This window comes from Sinocyclocheilus rhinocerous, unplaced genomic scaffold (genome assembly GCF_001515625.1).
Source record: "Sinocyclocheilus rhinocerous isolate Xijiao unplaced genomic scaffold, SAMN03320098_v1.1 scaffold85, whole genome shotgun sequence".
NCBI classification, from domain to species: domain Eukaryota; kingdom Metazoa; phylum Chordata; class Actinopteri; order Cypriniformes; family Cyprinidae; genus Sinocyclocheilus; species Sinocyclocheilus rhinocerous.
In genome coordinates, this window is record NW_015649998.1 from 2,832,036 (window position 1) to 2,856,752 (window position 24,717).

The following is a 24,717-nucleotide window of genomic DNA, read 5'->3' on the forward strand; positions in this document are numbered from 1 at the left end:
ATGCACACAGATGAAGCTCTCTTGTAGAGAGCATGCCTTTGTGTTTCATTCTAAGATTTCACAAGCTGAAGCTGAGAGCATTAACCACTACTAGCTTCGCAGAGGATTCCCTGCTGCTTTCAATAAAGTCCTATTTTCTGTAGAGAAGGGTATAATTCCATTCTAATGCACATTTTCCTCCAATGATAAGCTTCCCCCATTGCGCCCACTGAAACGAAGGATGCGCTAACCCACCGGAAAGGGCCTTTTTATGAAAACAGCTGCTCGAATATCTCAAAGATTGTTTCAATGCAGTGTAAAAACATGCCTGATGCAAACAGGAAAATGCCTATTGACTAATACTCTCTGATTAAATACAGACCCCATTCTAACCGGAACTTTGTATAAAGCATTTGTATAATAAGCACCAGTGCTTATGAAACATTGATGACATTTCTAACGTATCAAAAAAGCTGGGATCGGCATCTTAAAATCCATTATTATTCAAATATGTGGCTACGCAGGCCCACTCAGTGATATTTTCCGCAGTCTTTGTTGGATTAATCACAGGTGGGAATTACAGAACTGTCTGATTTTCCTCATTTACTGTTTGAGAAATGCAATGGATGGCTAATATTTATTTAGCAAATCATTTTAGTCACTTTTAAAGGATTTTTACCGTCTTATTGTCATGTTTTTCTGTGGAACATTTTTCTTTATTTACACACCAGGCAGGGTATGCAAATTGTTTTGTTTTTTTCAAGTGAGCTTTAAAAGTGATGCGTATGTGCTGTGATTATTATCCATTCTATTTACAGTGCAGTGTTTGAGTCTCTTAGCTGGCAGTAAGACACAGTAACTATGTATAGAATGACACATCTAGGAGCGTGGGCGCCAGGTCTTCTTTAATAAAGACAGAGGGAACAGTCTTATGAACTTCAGAGTGATTGAGAGTGAATGTTACAAGTCACAACTGACCCATTTCCTTGAATACATCCCTTCAGTCGCAGCCACACTGAAGCGACCCTTATGCCAGTTACTGATCTCATTAAAGCCTGCTGCTAGAAGTTCTGATGTAGTCAGCACAAATAAAACACTGCAGATAATTTGAAAAAATACACAATTTTCAGTGCACATGGTTTGTACTCAGCATCTATAATGGATGGCACATAGTGCACACTCAGGTAAATTCCGAATTTCCAATTCAGATGCACTAGCTGCAGCAACAGTTCTCCATTTTTCTCCGTTTCATTATAGAAAGCCCAAGTTCTGCACATGCTCCGCTCCATCGGGCCCTTGTTGCGGGCCGGCTCATTGCTATGCATAGAAAAACCCATCTTTATACTTGCAATTGGTCAATTTTCCCTTTAAGTCGGACATCTGTCTTTGTTAGAAATTAATCTGCTGATCCCTGTAGAGGCTCCTTGGACTTTAATTAATTGCGTGGACGCGTCAATAAGAGGAATGGAAATGCCAGCGGTAGGCTTGCTGAACTTGTGCTTTTCCTCCTGATTCGGCTTTCACCACTCTCACTGGCTTGAAAGTTATTTCAACACGCTGAATGGAAATTAAATAAAGCAGCTCTCGATAATGGGGATTTGCTGCTTGTGTAAGACATTAGAAATGCTTCCTTGGCTTTTCCAGGTCCTCAGTCATTTTCAGTGGTTCACTTGCAATGACAGCAACTGTGTTCAGCTTGGAGGGTTCACTATAGTGTTTACTTTGTCTAATTTTATCCGCTTCACTGTTTATCCAGTGACCCTTGAGTAGATGTCGAATAAAGGCAACTTTTCTTCCAACACAAAAGAAGAAAAGTTAGTTTCGCCTGACGGAAATCTCGGGTCACCATTAATCTACAAACACGACATGGAGACTTTTATTCACTCACCGGGGGAAATATTAAAGAAGACAATGTAGAACAGAGAACAATTTGTAAGTGACAGGTAGGGTGATATATTTGCCCACAGGCAGTGCGTTTTCTTCCCATGTGTCAGCCGTGCCTTGATATACAGTGACTTTTGTCAGGGAAAAAACTGAAGCTTTTGTCAGGAATGATTGAGCTGCGATTGTGCACCATTTTAACACAAATCTTGGATGGGAACAAAGATACCGTGTCGATAGTTTTGTCAGTGATATGGATATTCTACTCGTACGTATACCTGTTTGTCTGCTCTGGAACATTAATTCATTTGACTTACAACCATTTCTTCTAACAGTTGCATTTCTTTTCAGTATATACTGTGCCTTTCAATATAATACATAGTTCCACAACGGCAGCTATTTTGGACTTGAAATATCTATGTTGATATGTACTAAATTGATTGTAAAATTCAAGTCGCATTCAGCCACAGGTCCATTACCCTTCACTATTTACGTACACTGAAAGTGCATTACGTTCACTGTGAAATATTGCCCTTCAATACGTTAGTGAATTTGGTCCAAATAATACCGTAGCTTTCTCAATAAAATTCATGTCCTTGGTGTAACGGTGCAGTCGTTATATTGTTGAGCTCCTTTACAACATAGTTATTATATGGTTCTTATATTCTACCAGCAATTCTGTGTAGTTGTGTCTAAAACAATATGCCTTTTTTGAGCTTGTATAAGCACTGGATAAATCTATGTTACTTTGATTTCACAGGACAGTCATCTGCCTGCTCTGCATATTTAATGGCCTCAGTGTCATTTCTGTCTCTGTTTTGCACAGAGTATTGTCATGTGCTTTCTCTTGTCTTCCCTTAAGGTGACCGAAACAAGGACAGGCCCTCTTGGATGCAGTAACTATGACAACCTCGATTCTGTCAGTTCCGTTTTGGTTCAGAGTCCTGAAAACAAGATTCATCTACAAGGTAGCGCATGTATTATTTAACTATATCCCAGACTTTCCAATGATATTATCACTTGTTTAATTTCATTCTTCTATGCTGATATTGAAAGAGGCAGCAGCGTGTTCACAGAAATATTCTTTTGTTGTAAAAGCACACTTAGGCTGTAAAGGTTTCAAGGAAATGTAGCTTATGAAAATATATTTTGAAAGACACTTATATATACTTATAATACTAAAAATATTTTAAGTTAAACCAGTATTTTATTATACAATTCAATAGTTTTAAGGTTGGTTAGATTGTTAAATGTTTTTAAAATAAGTCTCTTTTACTTACCAAGGCTGAATTATTTGGTCAAAAATACAGTAAAATAAAATTATTTGGTCAAAAATACAGTAAAACTGTAATATTATGAAAACATAATTACAATAAAATAATTAATGTTTTGTATTTTATTATATTGTGATGGCAAAGCAGAATTTTCAGCAGCCATTACAGTCTTTAATGTCACATGATCCTTTAGAAATCATTCTAATATGCTGATTTAGTGCTCATTAAAATTTCTTATTATTATCAATGTTGAGAACAGTTGTTCTGCTTAATATTTTTGAGAAAACTGATACTTTTTAGTGTTTTTTTAAGTACTTTTTTTTGTTCAATTTAATGTTAAAAAAAAACTGATCCCAAACTTTTCCAAGGTAGTGTACTGTATACTGGTTTCATTTTTTAATGCATATTATGTATTTTTATATAATTTTGTCTTCTTCTAGGGCTTCAGGCCATTCTGCCAGAATACCTAAGGAGCAGATTTGTGGAGGCAGCTCTCAGTTATATTGGCTGCCACTCCGAGGGCGAGTTTGTGTGCCGGGATAATGACTGCTGGTGCAAATGCAGTGTTGATTATCCCCAGTGCAACTGTCCCAGTGAAGACCTGAAGGCTATGCAGGACAGTCTGAAACTCATCAGAGAATCATGGATGCAAGCCAACCAAGAGTTTGAAGAGTCTGGTAAGATTCTGCAATATTATATTTTTAAAATATAATAGTAACTTTTTGAAGGAACATGGTGAATAATTAAAATCAATTAAAAAAATGTCTTAATTTACTTAATTTCTTCTGTAAAACACAAAAAGAGAATTTTTTAAGAATTGTATTTACTGTCTTCTCTGTCCCATGTAATTGGAAATAGTAGAGAGACTAAACCTTCCAATCTTCTAGAAGGACACAAGTGTTACGTATCCGGTCCATGAACTTCCGTCTGCTAGCCATCAGAGGTCACCCTTTCCATTTTCATTGACTCTCGCACTACACACTGTTGCATATCACCCCGGACTACATATCCCATCATTCATTGCACTGATTGCACACAGCACTGATTGCACACAGCTGTTTCATATCACTCACTCACTATTTAACACTCAATCTCACTCCTTTCTAACTGCCGAGTATTGTATGCGCTTATCGCCCTGATCTTCATGAATCAAGTCAAGTCACAGTTGATCTTCCTGAGACAAATCTAGTCACAGTTGATCTTCCTGAGTCGAGTCTAGTCACAGTTGATCGTCATGAGTCAAATCGAGTCACAGTTTATTATCATGAGTCTCATGAGTATCATGAGTCCCTCCGGAATCGTAAAGTGGTTTGGAGCGTCTGGAAGCCGCTCCTTGGGGGGGGGCTCTGTTACGTATCCGGTCCATGAACTTCCGTCTGCTAGCCATCAGAGGTCACCCTTTCCATTTTCATTGACTCTCGCACTACACACTGTTGCATATCACCCCGGACTACATATCCCATCATTCATTGCACTGATTGCACACAGCACTGATTGCACACAGCTGTTTCATATCACTCACTCACTATTTAACACTCACTCTGATCCCTTCCCGGTGCCGAGTATTGTTTAGCGCTTATCATTTGATAGCTACACTACAGAGCCCTCGTTAGTTTACCCTGCCTTAGCCTAGTCTTGCCTTGTCTGTTTTCTCGGTTTCTGATCCTTGCCTGGTTTCCTGGATTTATCCCTTTAGTCTCGCCCTAGGAATATTCTTGTGTCTTGTCCACCATATTCCTGTTTGCCGTTGTCTGACCCATGCCTGTTTCTGACCACGCCTGTGAATAAAGCTTGCACATGGATCCGCACGTCTCACGTCTCGTCAGCCACGTTACAACAAGCATGCCATAAATGTATGTTCTGTCATGCTCATGGGAGAAGTATCAGTTTATGAACATATTATTTATTTGACTCAGAACTTAGAATGAATTGATTTAAAAACCAGTCTGAATGATTTTTTGATTCATGGCTGATATGGTTCTTGGCAGTTCTCACTAACCCAGTGAATAATGACTTAAATGTCAGTCTTTTGTATGTTTTTGTATAACTTAATTAAACAGAGTCATATGGACCACTTTTATGATTCTTTTATTCCTTTTTGAGTTAAATCTCTTAGTCCCCATGGAGAATAATTGCATGGAAAAGAGCGAATAAAAATGTTCCTTTTATGGATACTATCATAAGGGGATAGGCGAATGAGAATTTTTTAGGAGTGAAAAACATAGCATAATTGTCTTGCATAAGGTTTTATAGTTAGGACTTTTTTTTTTTTTTTTTTGGAAATTAATCGTAAGACCCGAGGCATGCCAGCATCAAGTTAATTCCATCGTGCCGCTTAGATCTGTGAATATCCCTGACACATAGTGGGGTGACATTACACAGTGATTGTTGTCACCTTGTAACATTTGATGGCTGACAAGGAAATAGTGGGAAGTGCTTCCTGGGATCTAGTGTCATTGTCATTGTGGTAAAGCAGCGTTTTGGACTTGGCACTGAGCCAGCACAGAGCAGGTTTTTGTGTGCATCACAGCCATGTTGGAGCTCTACCTCCTGCAGCAACAGCAGGGAGTGAAAAACCACTGCCTAATGACTGTAAACCAAATAAATAAACAACAATCATCTGCTGGAGCAAGATCATCTAGCAGTCCACTTCTCTATTCGGTCGGGGCATCACAGAGTTTTTGTCTTGTAATGAAATTCCTCATCAAGACAAAACTTGGCGACTTGTACCGATCAATGGATACCTAAAAATGGAACTTGTAATATTTTCAATTACCTAATGTTTGATTGCATGAAAAATCCAATTCTGCACAGACTGGAATTGTCAGGCTATGATGAGGATCTGTGCTGTTAATTATAGCCACTGAGATCATTTCTTGTTAGATGTTAGGTAGCATTGATTGGGGCGTTGAGCACCATAACACGGCTATCGATTTTTCTCGCCACGAATGAAAATGAACTTCCCTCCGCTGGAAGACATTTGTGTGGCTGAGATGATTCTGCTTTGCTTTAACGACTTGCTATACTGTCAGAACTTAATGTTTTTGTTGTTGTTGAAGTCGAACCGCATGTGCTCCTTCAAAATCAGCCAGTCCTTCTTAGAAAAGGCTTAGCGTTTCTTAGCAATTCATTGAAAATGCCCTGCTGTCCTCGCCTATCAGTGTTCAATCACACAGGACAATTTTCAATTTTCATCAAAGGAATGAAAATAACGTTCCACCTGCTCCCCTTCCACCCCCAGTTTCACTGTTGACTCATTTTTATCAAACATGACTGATTTCTTTTTCCCCGACATAAGGCAAAGCCATTCCAGTAATTTATTCTCAACACTTGTCTGCCTTTCTAGAGGACTTCCAAAATTTTGTGAGGAGATTACCAACGTTCTATGCTCTGAACACATCTGCTGTGCAGTACTTTTGGAAGATGGACCCTGGTGTTCAACAACGCTTTCAGCTGCTGGAGACTAGCACTCAACAGCTGCTCAGCAAAGCACAGCGGATTGTCGGCAAACTCTTCAAACTCTGCAAAAGGTGTCGGACTCAGCCCAAAATATCTGTGCCCAGAGAGAGGTAAGAGATGAGCCATGTTCCTAATGGGTTATAAATGGAAATGTCCGTATTTATAATTGATTGTAAAGTGATGAGAGAGGAAAAATAGTTTGTCATTGCTTCCTGAAGGATTCAGGGTTGAACAGACTTTATTTTTGGTAACATTTTACAGCAAGATTCCATTTTTTAACATCAGTTAATTAGGTATCATAAACAAACAATTAACAACAGGTTTTACAGCATTATTTAAGCTGGTTTAAGAATTGTTTTATTCTGTTGATGCCATTGAAAATGTTTTTAATCAAGTTCACCCAAATTTAGTTTCAGGAAATCTTTCTTATTTTTAGTTTTAGAAAAATGGATCTGTAAAAGGATTGTAAAGTGGTTATCCAAATTTAGTTTCAGAATCTTTAGTAAAAATGGGCCTGTTAAGGGACTAAAATGTAAAAATACTTTCTCATTGCTTCCTAAAGGATTCATTGACTTTTCTGGTAACATTTTACAATAAGGTTACGTTTGTTAACAGGAATTAGGTATCATGAACAAACAATTAAATATAGTTTTTATAGCATTCTAGTTTAAGATTTGTTTTATTCTGTTGATTTTAAATTGTAATTACTGAAGTTTCTTTTTCACCATGAAAACAGCCAAGCTGGCGTGGCATTAATAAAAACAAACATTAAGGTAGTTTATTATTATTAATAAAAATAATATTAATACAATTATTGAATAAATGTTTGTTCATATAACCAATGCTTGCTTATGAGACATCCCATTTTGGTGTCTGCATCAAATTAAATAAAAAAAAAGTGATTTTAAATACATAGAAAACATTTTAAATGCCAGTAAAGTGTCTACTTTAATGTTCCAAATAACTTTTGTGAAAATAAAATATCAAAATTTGGGTGAAATATTATTCCATCATCATTCAGCATAAAATATTTATGTAAAAATGAAACAATGTACTTATCCTGACCTCTACTTTATATATTATTAAATAAAAGAAAAAGTGATCATACTAAATTGTATTAGATTTTAAATGATTAAAAACTTAATCCTGAAAAATGGGTAAAAACTAGTGGATTTGAAGAATAGTGGCAAAGATTGGTAAAGATTTCAAATGACAATGAATTCGTTTTTTGGTGGCTGCACTCTTTAAATAGAGTATTTTGTTGTAATCTAATGATTCTTATTGTAAATATGCCCAAGAAGATTTTTATTTTATTTTGTAAATCAGGGTAAAAATGTATGAATCATTATTTTTTGCTCAGAAAAAAAAAAATCTAATTAAACAGGACACTTTCTAATATAAAAAGGATACATTATAATTAAAATATGTATTAAACTTTTACAATTGTGATGCTTGAAAACCCCTATTTTGACCCTTATAAAACTTGAAATATTAAAAATGTATCAATATATATGAAAAAATTAACATTACCCAAGGCAGAAAAAGTATTGTTTATTATTAGTTCATGATTACTGATGCATTAACTGATGTTAGCAGACCTTACTGTAATTTTTTTTTCTTTCACAGAATGACAAAATGTTAAGAAAATCCAAAGGCTAAACCCTGAGTTCTCCTATAACATCTTTATTTGTCACGATGTCACATACATATATTGTGCTGTTGAACTGAATCTTTATTCTTGATCTTTTCCCAAATGGATGAACTAATAGGAGATTTAAAATGCATGTCCTCCAAACTAATTAATTAAGAAAAGCCTTTAACACACTACTCAGTCCATATCTGAGGGCAATTGTGGCAAGCATAATTGGGTTAAGTCTAGTACCTTGGCTGAAGTCCCAGCCTCTCTGAAATGATAGAGACTGTCCCATCTAATCATTTCAGGAGTTAGTGGATGAATAGGTTTTATCTTCCCATCTTTAGGCTAAAGTGCAGGTTGTGTTTTAATGGAAGACACAGGAAACAGGTAATTTATGGGCTCTGCACTGGCATGATAATGCAGTGCCTTTGGTAAGGGCTGTGGAAGGAGAAAGTTCATGACTGAGGTCTGAAACTGAGCGTTCAAAGATGGTAGAGGGTCAGGGCTGTGCAAAAATGAGAATTATGCAAACCACGCTGGCAGCCAAGTCAAGTGGAAACTACTTGAGTCAGATGAGGTGAAAGCGAAGCTTAAAGCAATGATCAGCTTCACAGTTGAAAGTTCTTGGTTCATTAATATTCATATTGACTTCTCAAAGACATACTATTCAGATATCCCCATATTATCACTTAAGCTGGCTGGGTGCTCTGGGACGACATGTAATGCAGATGCTGCAGATGCAACAACATATAGAAATCCTCTGATATATACTTTATTCCTTGGAAGGGACAATGAGATTTTCAGATTTGCAATTTTGCACTAGAAACATCTAGGATACTGGAAAATGTGTGTTATATTTTCTTGATGCATGGTAACAGTTATATAAATGATAGATCATACTAATTGATAACATTTTTGGTCAGCATAAAAAAATTATATAATATACATTAAGTGTTTTTAACGTTTTATTTTTGAATGACTGCATGCAGTAATATTATGATATATTGCTTTCGTCAATGTTCAGTGTTACTGATATGAAAAAAAGAAATCGCAGATTTGAAAAAAAAAATGAAATTGCAGTTTTATGACACCAGTTTATACAGTATTTCACAATTCTGACTTTATTTCTCAAAATTTTGAGTTTATATTCAATTCTGACTTTGTAAATCATAACTGCAAGTTTATATCACACAAATCTGATTTTGTAAGTCGCAAATGCGAGTTTATATCTTGCAATTCTGACATTATACCTTGCAATTGTGAGTTTAAACCATGCAACAACAAAAAAACAGTGAGATGTAAACTCACAATTGCGAGAAAAAAGTCAGAAATGTGATAGAAAAAGTTGAAATTTATTTATTTTATTATTATTTTTTTTTTAATTCAGTGGAAGAAACTAGCTTCCATAAGTATATGAGAAGATTTGTGTAATATTTTCTTGGTGTATGGCAACAGTTATACACTTTATAGACCATATTAATTAGTAAAAAAATTTGTCAGCATAAAAATAAAATAATAAAATAAAATTAAAAAATACAATTTTAAATGATGGCATATTTTCCCTGAAATATCATTGTAAGTTTTTTAGCATAATATTCTGGAAAATTTGTGTTACATTTTCTTGGCATACAGCAACAGCTATACAATTTACTAATTATATTGATATTGTAGCGAATCAGCTCATGGGGAAATATGAATAATTAATCATAACTAGTTATAATTAATTATAAATATTTAGATCCGCTGTAGATATTTACTTGACCTCTCAGGGTCAACTGTCTGTCAATTCTAAGAACGTTAATTTCCTGGTTAAGGGAAATCCTGAGGTGTTACGCATTTCGGGGGAAGGGTCCATAGGTCCTCATATGGCTTGTTAACTGAGGGGTGTTACAGAGTATTTGTTAAATATAGCTAACAAAATATATATTGTGTGTTTGATTGGTCCAGACGCTACAAATTGATTTTTAATCAGCATAAAAATAATAATGGAACTTTTAAAAAGGCACTTTCTTAAATGATTGTATATTTTACCTCAAATACATGCTTTTGTCAATGTACAATGTTACTGATATGAAAAAAAAAAAATGAAATGGCAGATTTTTGCAGTGGGGAAAAAAATAAATTGCTGTTTTAATTACACCAATTTAGAGTGAACAGTATACTAGATATTTGGAGTTTTATTTTAGTGTCTGTATTGAGTTAACACACATTGCACTAACAACAACAATGTGCAAGTTGCTTCAGGAAATAATTACATGATTAATTAGGGTATTAAGCATGCATAATTAATGATTATTTTAATATCTTTTTATCTTATAAACCTGTTAGTTAAAATGTGAAATTAACAAAGGAAAAGTGATGTACTTGACTTTATCTTGCAGCACTGGTGAAAACAAACATTTCCATATATGAGAATAACATCAGCTCTCAAGTCCAAATGTACAGTATACTCATACTTTCCAAAGTTTCCTATCTTGGGACTGAGGAGTCTAGGGCATGACAACAATAACAGCATGCGTTTGAAATGTTTCTGCAATCTGCCTTGATCTATCTTCAAGAGCATCCTTCTTCTTTGATAACATATGATTCAAGTTGCAGCGAGAAAAATAAAGCAGACAAATAGAAAAGACATTTTATTAGACTGCTTTTGAGTTTCTGATTTACTGTTTTGTTTTCTCTGTCAGTTCATCATTCACACTTGATTTATTTGATTTTCACACTTCCTTTAAATTACTTTTTTTTTCATTCCTTTTGTCAGGCACAATTTATCAACAACTTGATAAATTTGTTCATAAAATGCATTCCTATATATCTGATGGTTTGTTTTGCTTTATGTTTGCATATTACTTTGTCTTTCACTATACCTTTAAACAGAATCGGTGCTTTAAAATAATCAAATAAATTACCTTGTGAATCTGGTTTTAAGTGATTATACTGCCTGACAAATGCATATTCCTTCATGGCTGTAATTTCCGTAAGAAGAGCAAAAATGCTTATTTAAGCTATTGTTGTTCTTCCATCAGATGTTTTTACGGTCTAAAAATATGGAAATTTTGAGAAATTGTTTTCTCATGGAATAAATGTGCATGCGAATGTTTTGTCTCTGGTGTGAATTTCCGTTTCGCTGTCAGTGAAATATGCTGACAGGCTGCTGAGATTTCCTTCATTGCCAACCACCTGCATACTGACTCTCTCTCAGGCAGCCTGGTGCCATGAATATTTATTCATTCTGTTGCCATCATTTATGTTTTAATCCAGAGTAAACTGTTTTTCTCTGCGCAAGTGGAAATTCCATGGCAATGAAAATCTTCGGCTATCTCGCAGGATAGCATAACAAAAGGGACTCTGAAATAGATTTTTCAACTGTGAAAAGAAGAGTTGCTGCATAAGTCAAGCCTTGAAAATAATGAGTTGTTTATCTATAAGCCAGTTCAGAGGAGAATTAAGAATATTTTGGGCCTTAAATACGCACAAATATCATCCTCTTCAGCTTATGATTTATCTTTCAGTTAGGATTTTTAACTGGTGACATTAATATGTGTCAAAAATTGCATCCAGTATGGCTTAATTTCACAGACATGGTGCAATGATACACATCCTTTACTATTTTAACTTAGACTTTATAAATGCTGTATGAGTTGCATTTTTACTGTTATTGTGCTTGGAAAAACAAAGGGAAATGGAAAATGGGAGTACATTTTAGCTGATGTTTACAATTTGACTCCATGTGACAGATCGTGCTGATCCACTCCACTGAGTTCATTTGCCAGTGGCTTCAGAGACAATCATTATTGTCTGAATATGCATGTTATGTTAATTTTTGCAGGATGGCATTTTTCCATGCTTATAAAATGGATGAAATTATTTGGAAATAATTTAGTGTCTAGTGTTATTTATTTTTTTAAGTATTGATTTTTCCAATTTTTCTTCTAAAACTATTATGAGAAAAAAAAAACAAGCTGTATTTTTCAAAGAATAAAGTACTTTCATGTCTCAAGCTTAGGGCATTTTATACAGTATATACTTTACTTTAGTGTTCAGCTGCTTTCCACTTACACACACGCACACTATTACTCCTATCTGGTAGATGATGTGTTTTTAATTTTAACTTTTGATGTGCAAAGAACAAATGTGACTCTGGACCACAAAACCAGTCATAAAGGTCAATTTTTCCATTGATGTATGTTTTGTTAGGATAGGACGATATTTGGCCGAGATACAACTGTTTGAAATCTGAGGGTGCAAAAAAAATCAAAATATTGAGAAAATCGCCTTTAAAGTTGTCCAAAAGTTCTTAGCTATGCATATTACTAATCAAAAATGACGTTTTGATATATTTCTTCAAAATGATCTTTAATTATTATCCTAATGATTTTTGGCATAAAAGAAAAATAGATAATTTTGACCCATACAATGTATTTTTGACTATTGCTACAAATATACCCGTGCTACTTAAGACTGGTTTTGTGGTCCAGGGTCACATATTTCTTCTTTTATGACCATTAAAAATAAACAATTATTACAATATAATTACTTTTAGGATGTTTTATGCAAGCAATATTTAATATTTAATTATTATATTATATTATATTATAACTATTTCAGCTACCTATTTCATTAGGCTCTAAGGCTCTTGGAGACTGAGCAAAATAAAACATGTTCCCATGAGCTTCAAGTACCCCGATTAATTCTTGTGACATCTCTAATATTGCTACTCAGAGTACTTAATCTTTAGACTTTATCTATGATGAAATTGAGTATCATTTACAACTTTGGAGACGATCTGACTTATCACATTCATTCCTTCACCATAGGCCTCTCAGCTACTGGCTGAGGTATATCCTCTCCATCATGTACTGCAGTGAGAACAATCAGATAGGCTCCTACATGGAGGAAACGCGGATCTGCTCCTGTCATTACGAGCACCCGTCCTGCCAGGGTGTTATCCCGTGCTCCGTAGGCGACGGTCCTCACTGCGCCTCCTGCTCCTACGAGAACCGCTCTCGCTGTGCCAGCTGCAATCCCGGCTACATGCTAAGCCAAGGGACCTGTAGGAATACCATCCCGGATTCTACCGACAACTACATCGGGTTCGAGACAGACCTTCAGGACATGGAGCTGCGCTACCTGCTGCAAAAGAAGGACGGGCGGATCAGTATTCATGCCATGTTCATAAGCAATGACGTCAGACTCAACAACTGGTTCGATCCCAGCTGGAGGAAAAGGATGCTGTTGACACTGAAGAGCAACAAGTTCAAATCTAACCATGTTCACATGCTCCTAGGGATCTCCCTGCAGATATGCCTTACTAAAAACAGCACCCTGGAACCCGTGCTGTCTGTCTACATCAATCCATTTGGAGGTAGTCATTCTGAGAGCTGGATCATGCCAATTGACCAGAATAGTTACCCTGACTGGGAAAGGACCAAGTTAGACATCCCGCTTGACTGTTATAACTGGACCCTGACTCTGGGAAACAAGTGGAAGACTTTTTTTGAGACGGTACACATTTACCTGAGGAGCCGCGTCAAAACGGCATCGGCTCAAGGGAACGGCAGCGTCCATTTCGAGCCATTGGAATACATGGACTCGTCCCGTAACCTGGGCTACATGAAAATCAACAGTATGCAGGTGTTCGGATATAGTATGCACTTTGATCCGGATGCCATTCAGGACTTGATCCTGCAGCTGGACTACCCATACACACAGGGCTCGCAGGACTCGGCCTTGCTCCAGCTGCTGGAGATCCGAGACCGGGTCAACCGACTCTCTCCACCGGGCCAACAACCTCTGGATCTGTTTGCCTGCTTATTACGCCACCGTCTTAAACTCTCTACCACTGATGTGGTCCGAATCCAGACTGCTCTTCAGGCCTTCAGCGCCAAGCAGCCCAACTCAATGGAATATGAAACTACCAAACTATGTAGCTAAAAAGGCACTGCAAAGTAGCAGTATATTTGTAGCTATTTCAGTAACTGTAGTTAAACGGCCTGATATACATTCGGGAAAAAAAACATCGGACAGCTGCTGGGATACAGTGTTGATGGTGATGCCACAGTTCTGGTTTGAAGCATTGATGTAATGGGCCACTTCAGAAGAATGGGCAAACCTTTTGCCTTTTCTTTTCTTAACTGCAATGATGATTTACAATAACTCATAGCGTGATGACCTCATTTCAGTTTCTGCAGAATTTAGCATCAGCCCCTGTCCTGATAAACAATGTGTGCAGTAGGACTCGTCCGGGAACAGTCTCTTGATTTTTAAAGTGACTTTTATTTTCACCTCTTTATTCTCTGCAAGCATAACAGAGGCTGTAAACACATGGTGAGCCAAACCTTGTTAGTGTAATCAGGGGTTCCTGCTGTGTCTGGGCAGAATTCCGACTTATTTTAGTTTTTTTCCGCCTTTTCTATGCTGTCTGTCAACACTGTAACTCTCAAAAATATCAGTATCCTAATCAACAATAGATGGTTTTGTTGATGCTTAAAACTATTTTTTATGGTAGTCATTGGAATATGAATGTAGGAGGAAAACTGTTCAAAAATCTCAACACCATAAGCAAGGTACTTATTATATATGCTGTTTCATGTACATTTATTTTTATAAAATCTATTATTTGTGACAAGTACAAAGGTAATGTCCATACAATGTATAGAACATGAATTTGTTAATACTCTAAATAAAAGTCATTTTTATGTGCCGTCTGTAAATATCTCTAATTGTTTGAATTGCACCTAACTTATAACATATTTTTATTTAGAATCTGTTAAGAGTCTTAAATTATACACACATGTACAGTCTTAAGAGATTAAGCAAATAAGTATTTATATATAATTAAAATATATTCAAAAATATTTCAGACTCTCTATATATAGATGCTTTTTAGTAAATAGAAGTACATCTCCTCACCTATCCATATGCTTTTTAAAAAAGCTGGCAGGCAATTCTCTCTGAGAAATGATTCCTTGAGAGAGCCAATTCATCTATGAGAAAAGCTTTGACAACTTGCATGTCTGGAGAAAAAAACACATTAAAAGCAAAGCCCTCGTAGAAGCGGTTTCGACTGCTTTTTGGCATAAACACCTGATGACTAGTTCCTCAACTTTTTTTTCATAAGATCACCTTGAGACGAAGTAAGCCACATCATTAAGGAACAAATAGTGAAACTGCCGCAAAAGAAAAAAAAAAGTTAGACAACTTTTTTTCATTCAGAGATTACCAAAAGTTAAACGAGTTATTGATTAGTCAGCTGTGATATGTTTAAGAAAGGGCCCAGCAAAAACATCCATTTAAAGGGGCGACAGAAGGGGCCAAGCTAATGAGCATTACGGAAAGCAGTTATCAGGAATGCAGTTCACAGATAAGATGACTGAATCTTTGTGATGAACAACTGGGACATATTGCACATCAGACACATCTGGAGAGACTTGTTTTCTGCATATCCAGTTCTACAATGACAGGAGAATGATTTCCGCCTAGCCAAATACTGAAATTGTGCATTTTACAGTAAACAAATGCATGTTAGCTGGGAGACAGCAGAGATCATTTTCTTAGAGGTTTCTCTTGCAGTCTTCTGCCTTCCTGGAAAATGATGGATTTTGCTTGCTCAGGATTCATAAATCCATACTCAAGCGTACCACAATAATTGAGTCTCATATTAAAAAGGTATGTGGTTTGTGTGTTTTACTACCTAAGGCTGGCATTACCAGTTCTTGTGGCTTTCTTAAATTAATTTCAATGGGAATCTAATCAATGGCATTCTTGATTACTTAGAATGATGTTCATAAAAAGCAACGACTCCCGATTCTGTAATTTAATCTATTCTTAAAGGATTAGCTCACCCACAGATGACAATTCTGTCACTATTTAATCATCGTTGCAATGTCATTGCAAACCTGTATTACTTTTTTACTTTTTTCGTTCATGTTGCACAAAAGGAGAAAGTTTGAATAATGTTCTGGTGCAATTATGGTGAATGAGAATGGTTAACAGCCCACCGGGGTGGAAGATTATCCGTGAATAACGACTTACATTTCGGTCTTTTTCTCAGTTGGAAAACTTGGAGTCATGGACCAATTTTATGATACTTTTATGGTGATTTTTTTTTTCATTTTGGAGCTTGACAACTCCAGTTTCGTTCACTTTCAGCCAGGACATTTTTGAATTTACCTTTTGTGTTCAATAAAGGAAAGTAATTTTGGTTTGAAATGACATGAGGGTGAATAAATAATGACAGCATTTTTATTTTGGAGTGAACTAGCCCTTTAAATCTTTCTTCCTTGTGTGCACTTTATACAACAAACTGTAATTGTTATTTGCAACTATTACTATTTCCAACTTTCATTAGAGCTGTTTATACGAGCACATTTATAAACGGGTCAGAACAAAGGGTCAGTCTTGCTACATCACTTCTAAAGCAAATTGGTGTTAAATTCACAATTACGTACTAAGAAAAGCTGCCCTCACAATGGCACAATAATCACCACCTACAATTACTATTCAAGCACTTACAGCTGCAATTATGGAGACTAAAGTCAGCTAATCGAAGGTTTAATATTTTATAGGTTTTATTAAAATGTATAATATATATGGTCTCCTCGGATCTAGCATTTACTGTATATACACAGAAATAGCACATTTAAAAAAAATACCACATTCATCCTGAATTCAGTAAAAAGATTTATGTTAATTTATATGGTCTCATGATGTTAGGTTTTTGCAACAGTCCAATACTACATCAAATAAACCCAAAATGCATATTTATTTTAAAAGAAACCCCCAAATACAACTTCTCTAAAACATCTACGATCCGTGAACTGTCTATACTGTTTGTTTTTACTCCTTCTATTGAAAACTCAATGTTCCCCAGAAGAGCAATTTTTGCAACCTCATTCTGTGTTCTTCATAGTTCATCACACAAGCACAATCAAGAAAAACTCCCAAAGTGACACCATCTCCTTACTGAACCCCAGCCTATCCGAAAGGAATACGTTCTCCCATATAAATGTAATGGTTGCACTAAAAGATAATATGAAAGTGCAATAGCGTAGGAACGTTTTTTTTTTTTAGGTGAAGGTGACACTGTAACACAAAAAATAAAATCTCCATGAAAATCGTTTCCTGTGTAACTTTATCTTATCTAGCACAAGGTGCCCTAGCAGTGTGGGGTCATTTCTAACGAGAATAACTCCCCCTTAACTTGAAATTGTCTAAAGTGCATCCATTTTATATGAGCGCGCTGGCTGCACATGGCAGGTAATTGACATTTGTGTGAGCCGCATATTTGTAGTGCAAATGTTTAGGAGCATAAATTATATTTATGCACATTACATTTTGCTGCCTGAGGGGGTAAGTGAAACTAATTTAGTGGCAATAAAACTAAATTAATGGACTACAAGCATCTGAGCACATAAAGAAGCAATTCTGTTTGAAAGTTATATTAACATCGAGAGTATGCAATTGTGGAAAGGGCCTCATAAAAAGTAATGATTTTACACGCCAAAAATAAATGCGTCTCGCTGGAATTATCCAAGTTTCAATCAAAGCTCATCAGCTCCATTTGGATCAAGAAAGACACAGATTTGGCCCAGTGTTGAAACCGTTTCAGCATATTTAATGAACTGGAAGCAGGGCATTCAGATGTGGCTAATGGTGGTGATACAGGCTCTGGAGAAAAATCGCTCAGGCATGTCGAAAATTAGAGTTTTCACATTGATCTGCAGCCCTCCAATATATATATCAATAAACACTTTCTGACAATTACGTTCTGTACTGTAACTAATTAATCTAAATGAATAAATAAGTCTGCCTAGTATACTCTGTTCAACATGCTGAAGATTCCAAGCCTAGAGTTCTAATCTATGAGACAGAGTCATAATAACAGAGAACATTGGGGGTGTTTGTTTACACTTTGTGCATTTTTGCTGTTCTGGTAGCTATCCGTTGATGAAAAGACCAAGTGTAAATGTCTTCCAAGACACATTCAACAAGAATAAGCGATGGATTGAAACACAAACAAGATGTGTAATACATAAGGCACATGGAGCAACTGACTCAAAAACTCTCCCAAACCTATAAAAAAATTTGTCTTGGATTAGGAGAAATTAATCATTACATCATTTATTCACCAATGGATCCTCTGGAGTGAATGGGTACTGTCAGAATGAGAGTTCAAACAGCTGATAAAAGCATCACAATAATCCACAAGTAAGCCATATGATTCTAGTTCATTAATTAACATCTTGTCAAGTGAAAAGCTGCATGTTCGTAAGAAACAAATCCATTATTAAAGCTTTTTAACTTTTTTCATTACTATACCTGTCGATAATCATAACTCTTCCTTCAGTGAAAACATCCATCCCCTGTTGTCCCCTCTTATATCCAAATCAACTGACATATTTGTTTAGAACTGTTTTTGCTCGTAAACAGTGCTTGAACTGTACATTTTACTCTACTTATTCAGGAAGATGACCTTTTCACTGGAGAAAGCAATATTATCATAGGCGGAAATCCTAGGGTTCCCCCCTAAAAATATGATTAAAAACCAGTCTGTGTATTGTAAATAACAATGTTTTATACTTTAAATAATTATGTAAGTATTAAAACAACACAAAAGGGGCAATAATGCGTTTTAAGTTTAGAACGATTTTGAGTCTCCCCCTCCCTTGCGTCACAGTGCTTTGGTCCAAATGCCTGCTTTCCTCTAGGCCCTGTCCCAAATGGCACCCTAAACCCTTGTGGTCTTCCTCTGAGTCTGCACTTTCGTGATGTAATGCCGCTTTGACTGTCGGGTAGAAGTCTGCTGCGGAGCTTGCACTAGTGCGGGCTCGGCAGAAGTGCGGATCGAGGGCGCATAACGGCCGCAAAGTGTGCGCTCGCGAGCACCCTTCTGAATGCTAAAATGACAAATGGGACACCCTACGCCGTATGCACGCGGCGGCCATTGTAAGTCCGTAAGACTGCAAGTGCACATAAAGTGTTCCATTTTGGACAGGGCATCACCTACACTCACACGAGTCCGGTGAGAGAGAACAAAGCCAATAGTTGTGGAACTCCAGTAAGTAAGGCTGTCAAGGCTATTTTATTCACATAAACATCGGATGATTATGTGAAAAGTGATTATTTTCTCTTTAATACAGATGATGCCAATGTATTTTTCGATGAGTCCGCTATGTTAGCAATAATAACGTTACCTGCTTGAGGGAAAGGGTTGCCAGGTGTTCATAACAAAACCCACCCAATTGCTACTCAAAACTAGCCTAAAACTAGCACAAACTATCCGCGTTTCGACGGGGTCCCCCGGTAAAAAATCGCATTCCGGGGGCTAAAATTAGTTATTAGGGTCGCTTCAACCCGCGGACATGAAAAACAACCCACGGCAACAGTGATAAAGTAGCCCAATTCCACAGGAAAACCGCGGACTTGGCAACACTAGTAATGTCTACAATGGACACAACCGCTGTCTCGACGCAACCACAACAGCTTTATAAGTTGTCTTTGGCACGGTCTCCCTGCTACACTAATAGTAGTAAGCCATTCCTCTGTGTATACATATCCTTACAAGTACGTTTTAGCTGTATTATTTGTGTCCCCTTCAAAAATTGCTCTTGACAAAATTTTATGTTTATTGTCCCGCCCTACTGTTAGACTAAATTTACGCCCCTTTTTGGATAAAAAAGTTTTTAAAATATTGTAATGATGACTTAGTTTGTCACAAACACACAGCTTTCACTTCACAAAACATTAATTGATGGACTGGATTACTGTGATTTTTTTTTTTTTTTTTATGAGCTGTTTGGACCGGTCATTTTGACGGCACCCATTCACTGCAGAGGATCCATTGGTGAGCAAGTGATGTAATGATACATTTCTCCAAATCTTTTCTGATTGGACACACTGGATGACCTAAGGGTAAATACATTTTGAGCAAATTAAACATTTTGGATGAACTATGTTCCTTTTAGGTAGACAACCTGAATTTTTCAAATAAAAAAAAGTGTTTTTTTTTTTTTTTTTTGCCTACACATTAGTGCAACTCTCATTTTCCTGTCAGATTGGTGCCTTTCTGTACAACATGCACCAGTGTGCACAGAAGGCAATTAAACAGGACAATCCCCATTAACTTTTTTAGGAGCGTGAGGAATTATGCACAGACCTAATTTGTATCCAGACGCTTCCCTGCGACATTTTTAACTTTGCGGCTTTAAGGTTTATGTGTACTGCAATAATAAAGCTTATATATCGTGTATCACATTCTGAAGGTAATAATAATTTGAAAATGTCCTAGTATCTAATTCATTTCAGCGCAGCAGTCTGCACTTTGCAGTCTTTTTTAAATGCCACTTTTATGGATGTCATCCGGAGCCAAGAAACATTTAATTTGAGAGGAAAAAAGGAGTTTAATGTTCTTTGTAATTTGCTTTAAAGCTTCATTGCACTAAGTTAGTCAAAACCTCAAATTCATAATGCATACATAGTATAGCTGCGCATCGGTTAAGCTGTACGTACCACCTGCGATAATTGTAGTGATTTTACGCACAATCGTCCAACAGAGAGACACTCCGATGCCAAGCAGAGACATCATTGAAAATACAGAAAATTGCCTTTTTCCCTCCCTAGAGAATGTGTCAGACGAAATCAACAGGGTGGAAAAATAATTGTTTGTATTGCATGTCATCGTTTCTCCATACAGTAAACAAAATAAAAAAGGGAATTCTGAGGATGAGCGGTGAACGTTATTGACACAAACCGTTCTCCAGTCTTTTGTCCCCATCTAATTCCGATCATCGGCGAGAGTGACATTATACGCTGATTGGCACGTTGCGCTGAAAGGAAAGTCAGCACCGTTTCCAGAGAAAATGAAGGCGCATGGCTTGTCACTGTGCTCCCCTGCAGTTAGTGCATGTAGGAGTGCTCTCCTGGGCATTTTCTCATTTATGATTGCTTTTCACTCTTGGCACTTCCTGGACTCCCAATCCCATTCTTTCGCTCTCATATATATGTAGTTTGACTGACGGGCAGTTCCTCATTATTTGCATTCTGATACCTGCCAGCACTAATGAGAGAAGGGACCGGTGCTGCCGTGACAGAGCGGGTGGATTAATGAAACAGTGAGGGAAGTCGGGGAATAGTTCATTATGGCACCTATACGACATTTTAACACTGTGATGCTCTTTCTAATAATATGGCATAATAACAAACACCCAAGACCACTGAGACCCCACCTGAGGGACCGTTCTGCCTGTGGGGACCACATTGTCTTTTTTTCAGAGCAATGTGCATTTAAAAGTGTTCAGCTTCTGGCTCTTTATTAATAGAAAAAGGAGTGTGTTGTGGCATCTTCTACTGAAGAATAATAGATTTAGAGCTCAAGAGCTGAACATGTTTTATATGGAATACCTGCAACTTTTTTCTTGACTTTAAGATTTGATTTCTAATTCGGGTGTATTGATTTTGCAATGCAAACATGTGGGTTAGTTATGAGGACCTGTTTGAATTGCATTGATCATTGTTGGCCAGCACTATAATTTGGACTAATATTGGACTGTAGGGAGAAGTTATATTTTAGCATTATTGAGTTTCTACCTTGAAAGAAAGAAAGAAAGAAAGAAAGAAAAAAGAAAGAAAGAAAGAAAGAAAGAAAGAAAAATTATGCACACCTGAATAAAAGAAATGTTTCACTTCCAGCCTTCATGAATAGTTATATATCAATTATAGATGATTAAATACAAGATTAATAGTAGTTATTAAGATTGATGTCGTTTGGAATTCGTAAAATGTGCTTGGAAAAAAATATGTATTTGGGGATAAAATATACAGCTATTCCACGGAAATATTTATTAAACGTCAAATTGATGGTGTCAACGGTGCCAGCCTACAGCCTCCCAATGCCACTGGTGCTGACGATGCATAGCCATCCCTCAAAAAGGGCCCCGTGGTTCTGCGTGAAGACAAATGATCCTTTCATTTGAAACGGAGTGTTTCCTTAAATACCTGCTGTGCTAACGAGGCCCTCATGTTGTGTTTGAGTCTCACTCGTCACTCTATTAGTGTCCGGGGCCTGAGCGCAGGGCTGATCTCACTGAGTGATTAACTAAACCTCGGGGCTGACAGGCCTGCGAGCCTCTATGGAGGGAGAAGCCGGACTAATGTGGGGCTCTGTTTAACAAGCCTGGTACAGATAGGAAAGATAGCAATGAGGGGACGGAGGTGGGATGGTGATGGTGTGATGGCTGCTCAACTACACGAGAGAGACTCCCGGGCTGACAGTAGTCAGGCAAGCCCCCTAATGAGCGGCTCCTGACGGATGCCTGAAAGCTGGAGGAATGCAGTAGCGTGCTAAAGGTTTGAATGTTTCTGTAACCGGCTCTAAAAGCAAATGGCAGAACATGTCAACACTCTTCACAATCACACTGCTATGACAGCACTGCCTTCTGTCACAAATCATAATCAATTAGTTAAACGGATAATAGTGGAGTGTGCTGGACTTTAATCCAAAGTTTACATGCTTGTGCACAGTAACACCATTTATCAGTAGGCTACTGTAATATTTTGCATGTTTAATATTTACATACTATTTATTAAAAGAAATTAAATTCAAAATTTAATCAATTTGCATTTGTAAACATTTTAGCAAACTACGACATTACACTAAAAAAACACTTTATGTAAATGTAACTTTTAAAAAATGTATGTTTGTACTCTAATTCAAATCTCTGGGGTCTTTATTTATTTTATTTTATAATATATTTTATTTTATTTATTTTAAAAGAAATTAATATTTTTATTTAGCAATTATACATTAAATTGATCAAAAGTGACAGTGAAGACTTTTACATTGTTACCAAAAATAGCTGTTTTGAACTTTTGATTATCAAAGAATCCTGAAAAAAAAACTGTTTCCATAAAACTTATTTCTTTTCAACATTGATAATAATAATAAATATTTATTGAGCAGCAAAACAGCATATTAGAATGATTTCTTAAGGATCATGTGTCATCAAAATTCAGATTTGCCATCACAGAAAAAAATACATTTTTAAAAATTAGAACAGATTGTAAGTTATTTCAATACTTTATGTTTTAGTATTATTGATCAAGTAAATTCTCATTGTAAAATCTTACTTAGGTTTTGTAATTAATAAATATAATTACAAATTATAACACACACTCACACACACACACACACACACACACACGTATGTCTTTTGGAGGCTGTTATTATAGAAAAAAAATTGTAGTTTATGCTAAATTTGACCTATTATTTGCCAAAACCAATTTTCCTTAATTTGAGTTTTGGAAATTAAACAAGCAAATGTGATAAGAAAGTGTTGTAATACAGAAAGTCAAGTTTTGCTAGACAAGGGGTTTCAGGCATCAAATTAAAGGAATATTCCTACCTTCTAGTAAAAAGGTAAGTTATCAACTTTCTTTTTGAAGATGGTGGAAGGAGACAGAAAGAAAGATTGGTTCTCAACAATAGCTACACATGGCGTGATTACAGTCATTATGGTGGACGTAAACTGACAGCTATGCTGATGTCCTGGAGGTATTGCAAATTGCTGAAAATGTGTAGTTGACAGTCTCTGCTGAGGATATCAAATTGTTTGAAAACAGCTTAATTAGCAGCTAGATCCGTTTATCGATACAGACGAAAGCTCTCTGGTGTTCACTTCCTCACACAGGTTTCAAAGCATTATGGTCAGGAGAGAAAATGAGTGGCACTTTAAATAAAATTTCAATTAGCACACTAAACATAGCATCTAAATAAACACAATTACAACCTGCAAGTGTAAAAGTCACCAGTGTGTACTTCAACTTTCAATGACAAAACCTCATTTGTATCGGTTTCAGGAAAGCGGGGAAAAGGCCAAGGTAGGTTCAGCCTGCTCCTCATTATCTCTCAGAAACGTAAAAATATGGCGAAGAAACATATCGGATGATAAAACCTGTGACAGAGACCAGTTTCCATCAGTCAGCCTAGCACTGCAAAACCACCGCAGCTTCTTTGTGTGCTCAAGTCAGCATTTTATCAGCCTATTAAAACTACTCTGAGCTGTCACTGCAGAACGCACCGAGTGCCCATTCCTCCTTTTCTGTGTGACATGCTCTGGAGCTTGCTGGGTATATTGTTTGTAGGTATGAGGCTATGTCAGGATACTGTAACAATAAGAGAACTCTTTGCTCTTAAACATGCCCAAAATCCTCATTATCTGTTGCTAAATTCTGAATTAATCATCCATGCCCAATTCCTTCTCTAGTAGACAGTAGACACTCTACTGTGAAAGGGAGATTTGTTTTTTGTTTTTTTTTACGCTGTCTGAATTCAGTTTCAGGGCTACACTTTCTATTTCTAACACATTAGTTCAAGTTGAGTTGGCTAGATTATATACGTTTTCCTATATTTTCACTTTAATTAAAAAAAATTTATATACAGTAGGCGATGCATATTTGACAGAAGTGTCAGAACATTTTAACAAATCAATCCAT

At 36.5% G+C, this 24,717-nt stretch overlaps 1 protein-coding gene across 2 annotated transcripts in view; it reads left to right on the forward strand.

Annotated features, from left to right (window-relative positions):
• Positions 1-14,234, forward strand: part of LOC107711117 (BMP/retinoic acid-inducible neural-specific protein 3-like) — a 31,187-nt gene extending 16,953 nt beyond the window's left edge. For both annotated transcript variants that reach the window (XM_016516064.1, XM_016516066.1), the window contains 4 exons: positions 2,723-2,828; positions 3,575-3,811; positions 6,481-6,703; positions 13,044-14,234. In XM_016516064.1, the coding sequence (XP_016371550.1) occupies positions 2,723-2,828; positions 3,575-3,811; positions 6,481-6,703; positions 13,044-14,160 (1,683 nt within the window). In that variant the 3' untranslated portion in view covers positions 14,161-14,234. The remainder of the gene's footprint in view (positions 1-2,722; positions 2,829-3,574; positions 3,812-6,480; positions 6,704-13,043) is intronic.
• Positions 14,235-24,717: the final 10,483 nt, after the last annotated feature.